The sequence below is a fragment of the Corylus avellana genome, chromosome 1 (assembly GCF_965113065.1).
Source record: "Corylus avellana chromosome 1, dhCorAvel1.hap1.2, whole genome shotgun sequence".
NCBI lineage: Eukaryota > Viridiplantae > Streptophyta > Magnoliopsida > Fagales > Betulaceae > Corylus > Corylus avellana.
Genome location: NC_142490.1, coordinates 45,478,270 through 45,488,431, shown reverse-complemented (window position 1 = coordinate 45,488,431; position 10,162 = coordinate 45,478,270). Strand labels below are relative to the sequence as shown.

General features: G+C 34.2%; 1 protein-coding gene across 1 annotated transcript; it reads left to right on the top strand.

Moving 5' to 3' along the window:
- Nucleotides 1–8,891: 8,891 nt before the first annotated feature.
- LOC132172488 (peroxidase 56-like) lies at nucleotides 8,892–10,162 on the top strand. The gene is made up of 4 exons (XM_059583999.2): nucleotides 8,892–9,116; nucleotides 9,224–9,409; nucleotides 9,517–9,682; nucleotides 9,756–10,162. The coding sequence occupies exons 1-4, from the start codon at nucleotides 8,892–8,894 to the stop codon at nucleotides 10,160–10,162; spliced, it is 984 nt and encodes a 327-aa protein (XP_059439982.2).

The window sequence follows — 10,162 nt, the reverse complement described above, 5'->3', positions numbered from 1 at the left end:
TATTGCAATGCAATTCTTCCATTTCCTTTTCTTTTGGTCCCCGCTTTAATTTCTTTCAATTATGCGGTTGTGGTTTGCGTCAATAAGAGAACATTTTGTCCTCAATTTGAAATCTCGAAAATGAAAGGCAAGTTTTTAATTACCCGAAAAAACAAAAAAGAGAAGAGATATTCCTACCTTATCTTGCTTCAAAATCACATATCTGGAAAATCTTTTTCTTAGCAAGGAGAGAAAGTAATTAACTCGTTTTTTAAAAGCATGTTTCTTTCTCTTCTGTTAAATTACCAGTTATCTCAAAAGCTTAAGTTGATAAGAAGAAGTGGTTGCCCATTCCTTATAAACATGCTTAAGATCTTATCCACAGGCAATATGAGACTATTTCTCAACATCTTCAACCAATTAGTGTGACCTAAACGTACGTGCCCAACAATGAGGCCCATAGCTGAAACAAATTTTAAAATTAAAATATAAGTTGATCTTAATATATTTTTTTTCCAAACCCTGTGGGAAGTTGGTGTAATTTGTTTATAAAAAAGAGAAAATATTACAAGTCAAAGAAGGTGGTTTATTGGGAAGGCTCTAACTCTAACTACCCCCAAATTCTGGTTTATGTTTGCTGGCCACTTCACAGCTTGATATAATCCCTTTGAACATTTGGGTGGTTCAATGAAAATGATAAGAGAGAGGGTCATTGTTCAATCAAATTCCACATCTGCGCGAACTGTATCTCCCATCTTTGGCCTTTGCTCATGCAACCATTCTCATGCATTGTAAAATATCCCCCGCAAATTTGGCATCTTTGTGAAACGAAAGTAAAATTCTCTTGGCTTACTTGTATTTATCTAAAAATGTAAAGAAAAGAAAAGAAAGTCTTGTTTTTTCTCATATCTCGACTGTTTGGAAGCGCAGATGATTTATGAAATGAAAGCTTCAGCTTCATCATTCCCATATATATATATATATATATATATATGTATGTATTTGGTCCACAAAGAAAACAAACAAAAATATACATAAATTAATGCACATATATACACACAAGAACTTTTGTCTGCACATTTTTTTCTGTCATCATCTTCTTACCTGCATATGCAATCTGCATTAATTAAAAATGGCTATATATATATATATAATATTGTTCTCCATAAAAAAAAACAAGGCGAACTATCAGATTGATAAGATAATGCAATCGATCCACCAATTAGGTTGGTGAAAATCCTACCACGTGGTGATCTGCTTATCCAATCGGCGGTTGACATATCCAGATTGTTTTTTATGTTAACTTTCTTCAGTGGTATGTGATACACACACAAGGGGAGAGAGTCAAATAGAGAGATTGTGGGTATCATTAATTTCCTCTCCCACTTAAACCAAACTATTTTTGACAATGAGGTAGATATAATATGTGAGTATCCACACAGCAAATTATGTGGATGGTGGAGAGACAGAGAGATATATTGTTCTAGCCAGAAGCCATTGTTGGTTGCATAATCAAAAGTAATTATGAATATGTAGTCATCCACCAAAACCCATTTGTCTCCTTCAATTTTCCTCTAAACAGAATGAGAATTGGGAGCTCCAATTCAAAATGATAGCTTTCTTGTTATGTGTATCATGTTAGTGGCAAATTTGTTCATTGTATTTTGCAGCTCCGATCCAATGGGCACTGGACTTAATTCACAAAATCATGGTCAGATTGATCTGACAAGCTATGTTAGGTAGAGAGAATTATTAGTTTGTAATTGGATTAATAAATATCAGAATAAAGTAGAACATAAATCCTCTCATCATCATCATTAGCTAATAGCTTGCAGTTAGAACTCAATAATGATTATGGGGCCGTGAAACTAGAAGAGGTTAACGTTGCACATGATGACACCTTTTGAACCTGCTCAAGGAGACAAGTACTGTATACTTTTTGTTTACATGTTTTTGTTTCCCACTTTTATCAATAATAGCTTTGGCTTGAAGGGGAAACCAACAAGAGCTAGAGTTTGCCAGCATGATCAGCCAAAAAAGAGCATAGAAATAGAATACATAGGAAGTGGCCCTTTTCTTGCCCTGGCCAGCAAGGAACAGTAGTTTTGCTTGGCACCAAAGAGCTCTAGCTTCTATAGCGCACACCCCCCCCCCCCCCCCCCCCCCCCCCCTAAAAGTCAGAAAGAAGAAATTAATGGCGGAGTAGAAATTATGACAGAACAGAATCTTCGAGAGTGGTCCGTGTTATGAAGGTTTGGGCCAAGCATAGCTTATCCACCCCAAAACCTCATCAAGAATAAGTACAAATTTAACTGTATATGGGACAATAGGACAATTGGACAGAGATAGTGAGAACATATGTGCCAAATTCCCTATACATATCGAAAGGGAAAGGGTATAACATTATAGGCTCTCTTGTGATTGCTTCGCTGCTTTCACTTGATCTGTACTGATAGGAACCTTTTTGCTGACCCAATTAACTAACCATTTGTTGTAAAAATCGTGTCTACATATTCACCTTAAACCACTTGAACCTTCCATGCAATTAATGTACCAATCTTAATTCTCACGCACTATCACTATCAGCGATTGCTTCCAAAAAAAAAGGCATCTTTTTTAATGATTTTTTAGTAAAACATCCTCAGTAGTGGGTTTTGGAGGTTTTTCCTATTCAAATGGGCTTTATATACAATCAAGGCCCAACAGTCCAAGAGCAATCAAAAGTATCCCGTTTCCATCTCACATGGTTATTTCCCGTTAGAGTTTCATGGCAAACATTTCACTAGCAAGAGACCTAGCAGGTCTTTGAAAAACCCTTCACGTTTGGGGTAGGGAAGGAAATATCTAAATCGGTGCTTCTCATTCATCACAACATGGTAGCTACCTTTTCAAATTAGTATATGTAAAATCCACTATGTGGGTAGAAAATTACATGTAATAATTTAAAAGATGCATGGAACAATAGCTATCCCATGCATAACACTTAATTGAGAAAATAGGGTTAAATTCACTTTACCTCCCTAAAGTTTTAGGAGTTTTTCAATTCGAACTCTAATGTTTAAAAATTAGCAGTATATCCCCCTAATATTTCAAAAATTTTCAATTCAAACCTTCCGTTACTAATTTCCGTCTAATTGGACGGAAATCATCTCACGTGCCTTTCGTGTGGAATTTTGATGCTCTCTATTACAATTTTTCTCTAATTAAAGTTTATGAAATTATGTAATTACCCTCAATTTGATAGGTTTTAATGAGGGTAATTACTTAATTTTATAGGTTTTAATGAGGGTAAAATTGGAATAGAGGGCATCAAAATCTCATGTGAGACGCACGTTGAATGATTTTCGTCTAATTAGACAAAAATTAGTAACGGAGGGTCTGAATTAAAATTTTTTGAAACATTAAGGGGGTACATTGCCAATTTTTAAACATTGAGGTTCGAATTAAAAAATCCCTAAAACTTCAAGGGGTAAAGTAAATTTTTCCCGAGAAAATAAATAAATATCCGCGAATGTGCCACTAATTTGGTAGCTACCACCCACTTCAATTCTAAAATTTTCTTTAAATGGGAATTAGGGATAGTCTCCATGCCCATCAATTATTTCCAATCACAATGCCAATATCATCACGCAATAATTATCTTGTGATTAAAATAAATATTCAGCACAAAATAATGCACATTTAACTCTCAAAAATTAATTAATATATCCCACATGTAAATTTTTATGGAGACTGGTACACATTTATCAACTCAAAAACATTGACCATCAAGGGTGGAGGTTCAGTGGCCTCAAGGCAATCCCTATGTAATTAGTTAAATACTAAGCGTGCGTTTGACTCTCACAATGAGAATCCTCATGCCTGATTAATGTAAATCATGTTGATCGAGTCCTACTAATCGATATACAATCTTAATGGGACTGAGTCAGGATATGGCTCAACCACGCTTGAGGGAATGTTTGTAGTTCTCATTGTCTATACCCCTCTTGTTATTGGTTTTTAGCATTTTTTTAATAGAAAAAAAAAAAATCATACAACATTGAATTAATACATTATATTAGAATACAAAGGCAATCCCTATGTAATTAGTTAAATACTAAGGCATGTGTTTGACTCTCACAATGAGAATCCTCATGCCTGATTAATGTAAATCATGTTGATCGAGTCCTACTAATCGATATACAATCTTAATGGGACTGGGTCAGGATATGGCTCAACCACGCTTAAGGGAATGTTTGTAGTTCTCATTATCTATACCCCTCTTGTTATTGGTTTTTAGCATTTTTTTAATAGAAAAAAAAAAAAAAATCGTACAGCATTGAATTAATACATTATATTAGAATACTGAATACAAAGGGAAATTTTTTAGACACACCTCCAACCATATTTGTTCAAGCTTGCTTTTGATTATTATAAATGCGTTAAAAAAATATTATTAGCTAGCAGCTAAGGTGGCCCCTCAATGAGGTTGTATACATGTCCAATCATCAATAAAAACCTAATTAAAAAATCTTAACACTTTTTTTTGGATGAATAAAATTTTCATTCAAAACACAAACTAAACACCCATACACACCAACAAGAAAGCTTGAACTCAGTTTTGTACATCAAACAATGAAACACCCCACCCCAATCAAACAATTACAAACGTTATGACTAATTAAAAATCTAACAGTTCTCTCTACGCAACTAATTATGACTTGAGAGACACATCTATTCCCAAATTGCAATTATAAACTGTTATATTAATTAAAGGCTTCAAAAGTCTTCTATGAGTTAAGCATGTGCCTATCTTCTAACAGCCTTTATCTGGTTCTCAACCCCTCAAAGTCGGCCACACAGATGCATGAACTGATCAATGGGGTACTGACAAGTGTATATATACACATTAATTAGACCATTTAATTTTGATCATGTTGCTGGCTTTCGGAACAATTAAGTTGATTTTAGTAGGAGAGCTTTGACCAACTCGCATGCAGCATAATTAATTAGTAAATTAAGGTTGGTTCTAATTATAACAGCTAGCCCTTATCCTGTAATTTCTGACTTTAAAAATTCTTCTTTTTTTTTTTTCCTATTCAAATGGGGGATCGAGAGGAAAAAGGAATATACAGATGCTGGCCTTTCCTGTTGCCGAAGTATACGAGGCACAGGTAAATAACACGACCGGCCGACACCCATTGAAGAACCTTAAATATTAATGGGGTTGGTTGCTTGACCAATTACAAGGATGGAAGACTTGATCATATAGAATGCTTTTAATTCCAAGTCACTGGTGTCAATATCGACGGAGCACCTATAACCGGCCGGTGGACGGCGGGCTAAATTAATCCCCAGTCGACGGCAAATGATGTCAACTATTGTATGAGAGCAACTTTTTTGAATATGACAAGAAATCTAGACTAGTAATCCACTACTGATGAACAGGTCAAATGTATCATTATGGTAAAAAAAAAAAAAAAGAAGAGAAAATATGATGGTGAGATATTATTTCTTGGATAATATATATATATATATAAGAAGTTACCAATTTGTTCTCTTAAATATTTTCTAATGGGAAAAAAGTATTGGATTTGTTTGTTAAATTTTTCTCTGGGAAAAATGTAAATTCGGTTTGTTTGGTTTATCTGATTTACAATTAATTTTATGTGGTATCATAATGAATTTAGAGGTCCTGAGGTTCAAAAGAAAAAAAAAAACAATTTACTTCATACATTCAAATTGATCAGCCTATTGATTTAATAGATTCCGTTAGTATAACATTGACTTAAATATGACATATGTCACAATTTATTGGCTCTAGAGTGTCATACCATCGAAATCTATAAGTTAGTGGACGAGATTTGATTGTACGGAACAAATTATTATTATTATTATTTTGCATATCCCAGTAACCTTTGTATTCATTTTGATATCACAATGAATTAATTGTAAATCAGGTAAACAGACTAATTTTTCATTTTTTCCTATTTTTTTCTTTGAAACAAAAACATTAATAAATAATCAAAAAACAAAAGATTCATAAAAACAGATTTCATTCTATCATGTCCTTGAAATTGAAAATTGCTTGTCAAGGCCCATTAATTGATAAATTAAAAAGAAAAGGACATGCATGCATGATCATCGCGGTATTCTTATCTCCAATACAGATATTCTGTAGCATCAAGCAAAGTGCCAACATTGTGAATGGTAACAAAACGACTCGATCTATCCTTTAACTATATTATTTTTGGCCTTAATTTGTTTACCCACCATATTTAAACATGCTTAGCAATTGGCCAGATATTGCTAGTTAGATCTAGTAAAAAGAATATTTATGTACTACCTAGCCAGCCAGCTACAAGTTAACTAATTTCAATGACCACGTCAAAGATATTGCAATAGCTGTATTATTAACTAATTATCAGTGGGTGAAGCCAAGTTCTCAAGCACAATTTTTTAATTTTGATTAATTGTCCTCTATTGCACCAAATAATTGATGTTTCCTGACAAAGTATATTTTATCGATCTAAAAGATATTAAAACCTCTGTATTATCCCCAACTTGGCAATTTCTTTTATTTATATATGTCTTTATGAATGCGAACTTGGTGTCTTATTGAAGACAACAATTTTATGATCTAAATTAAATTTTAATTAAATCAATTTCAAATCCTGTGACATCATGGTTAAATGATAGAGCACCGTATGTAATAACACAAAATTTTAATCGAAATTGAGATAATTCTATTATATCTGTTAAAGTAATGATTAAGTAATTAAATTTACCTCTTCCTATAAGTTTAAGCTTTTGGGACAAGTAGCGATATTCGTAAGCTTTTAGCCTGGATAAGTGGCGATTTAACATGGTATCAGAGTTAAAGGTCTTGAGTTCGAACCTTGACTCTGTCAATTCACCTTCATTTAAATTAAATATTTTAGGTGTTACGCCTCACTTATTAAAAGAGAGTTTGAGCTCACAAGTGAGAGGGTGTTAAAATAATGATTAGGCCTCGTTTGGTTCGCAGATTGTCTATTCCATTGAAAAATGATTAACTACCACTGAGATTAACTACCACTGAGAATAGATTAGCTAGTCTTATTCCTTTGTTTGGTTGTAACGCTGGAATAGACTACATAATCCTATTCCTTCGTTTGGTACAATGCAATATGTTGGTGAATGGAATCGTATTGTGATCTTATTTCCTAAAATACCCTTATAATATAAATACAATTTATATTATTAAGGACTTTCATTCTTTTCTTTTTTTTGAAACATAAACAACTTTACTATAATTTTTTTTTTTAGTTATGTCATGTATGTGGTTTTTTGTTTTTTAACAATTACGCTACAAAATTAAAATTATTTATATAAAAAAATTACATAATCATCATATCACCATATTTATATAATATATATATATATATATATATATATATATATATATATATATATAGACGCACGCTTGAACACAGGTTGTATGCTTGAAACCTGTGTTCAAGCGTGTGTATATATATACATATATGTACGCTTGAACACAAGTTGTACGCTTGAAACCTGTGTTCAAGCGTGTGTATATATATACATATATGTACGCTTGGACACAAGTTGTACGCTTGAAACCTGTGTTCAAGCGTGTGTATATATATACATATATGTACGCTTGGACACAAGTTGTACGCTTGAAACCTGTGTTCAAGCGTGTATATATATATACGCTTGAACACAGGTTATATATATATAACTGAATTAAAAATCAAACTGAGAAAGTATAGAGAAAGAGAGATGGAGAAACAGAATAAAAAAAAAAAAACCCTAAACAGAATCAAAGAGAAACGATACAGAGAATCAAACGAAAAAAAAAAAAAAAAAACTGAGAAACATTGCAGAGAAAAAAAATCCAAGAAACAGAAAGAGAATGAAATAACCAAGAAACAAAGAAGAGAAATCGAAGAGAGGAGAGGGGGAGAGAGATATGCGCAGAGAAGAGAGATCGTTGCTCTTTGAGAGATGAAGATCGTTTTGCAGAGTCTCTTTGAGAGACGTGGGTGCTAGAAGGGTGGAGTTTTTGTGGGCAATTTACACGATAATTTTAATCCCACAGGAAAGGATTAGCTAAGCCACTCGTTTTTGAGTGGCTTAGCTAATCCTGTGTGTATAGGATTAGTAATCCCATGGGAATTGACTATTCGCAGGAATAGAGTGTTACGAAACAAAGAACTATCTATACCTAATGTTAGCTAGTCCAAGTCAAGGGTCTAATCTGCGAACCAAACGGGACTGATTAAGCTTTTGGGACAAATGTGCTAGTCAAGATTCTTATGACTTTTAAGGAGCATTGGCCAGGAGCATGCATACTGTCGGCTGTAATTTAGGCATTTCTAAATTCAAACATAATTTAAAAAAAAAAAAAAAAAAAAGAAGAAGAAAGAAAGAAAGAAAGAAATGAATCAGTTGAGCAAACACATGCAAGCATCCTTTGGACGTACGCGTCGGTATATAGTAAGGTCAACTATCCACTTAAGTCATGAGGAATATATTGTTCTTACGATCGAAGAGTTTAGTTGTTTTTCTTTGGATTAAGGCCCCTAATTGTGTCAGTTGCAGCGAACCATCATGATGAGTTGTGCCTATTAAACAATGATTCCAACGACTCAATTAATAATTAGATGAAAACAATTGGGAAATCTGTTTTATATTAATGCACTTGATTCCTTCGTTTTTAAAATTTAGAACATAAAAAAACCTCTAAGTTTACGTACGTAATTAACTTATTATCCAAAAACAAATCAAAGTGCATGTGCTGACAGCTTTTCTGTATATAAAATCTATCTGGGTTTAACTAGGTTTCAGTATAAAATCCCAGTACACCCACTTAAATTCTAAACAGCATCTGATCATAGCTAGCTTCGATCTCCTAGCTAGCTTGTGCTATGGCAACCTCAAAGATTTTCTCGTTTCTATTTCTCCAGTTGATGTTTGTACTTTTTGTCCTTCACCCAACAAATGCGCATGAGGGGCTGAAAGTAGGGTTTTATGCGAAAACATGTCCAGAAGCCGAGGCCATAGTCAAGAAGGTTATTGTTCAAACGTTGTCAAGAGCACCTACACTTGCTGCCCCTTTGTTGAGGATGCATTTTCATGATTGTTTCGTTAGGGTACGTATACGTAACTGATCAGTGTCTCATTTTCAACGTACAGTACGTTGTAATTTTGTAGCAATTCTTTCAACTCATCACTACTGGCTTTGTTATTTAATTTGCAGGGTTGTGAAGGCTCGGTGCTGTTGAATTCTTCAACTAACCAAGCTGAAAAAAATGCAATTCCAAATCAAACCCTTCGGGGCTTTCAAATTATCGATAACATAAAGTCTGCACTAGAAAAGGCATGTCCTGGTGTGGTTTCATGTGCCGACATCTTAGCTGTTGTAGCCAGGGATGTTGTTGCCACGGTAAAGAAAATACAAAATCCCCTCTTTTTTAATTTTCATAAAATAAATCTAGTGTTAATTTGTTATAAGATAATAATCAGATGAAATTAATTTATGATCATGATCAGCCAAAGGGACCATTCTGGGAAGTCGAAACAGGGCGAAGAGATGGAAGTGTTTCAAACATATCAGAGGCCTTACTAAATCTACCAGCACCAACAGCTAACATTAGCTCATTGAAAACAGAGTTTCAACAAAAGGGTCTAAGCGTAAAAGACTTAGTCGTGCTATCAGGTAGCACACATTAAAGTATTAATTAAATGATTAAATTATCATTTTCCGATTCTAACTCGTTGAGTTTCTTCAGGTGCGCACACAATCGGTATTGGTCACTGCGGCGCCTTCACTAATCGTCTTTACAACTTCACCGGAAAGGGCGACACAGACCCCACGTTGGATCCAAACTATATTACAAAATTGAAGGGCAAATGCAAGCAAGGTGATCTATTTTCATTCGCGGAAATGGATCCAGGAAGCTTCAAGACATTTGATGAAGACTACTACACTCTTGTGGCAAAGAGAAGGGGTCTGTTCCAATCAGATGCAGCTCTCCTTGACGATCCTGAGACAAAAGCATATGTCAAACTACAAGCCACTACTCATGGATCTACTTTCTTCAAAGACTTTGGAGTATCAATGGTGAATATGGCTCGTGTCGGAGTTCTCACCGGCAAGGATGGTGAAATCAGGAAACAATGCAGCAGGGTTAACTAA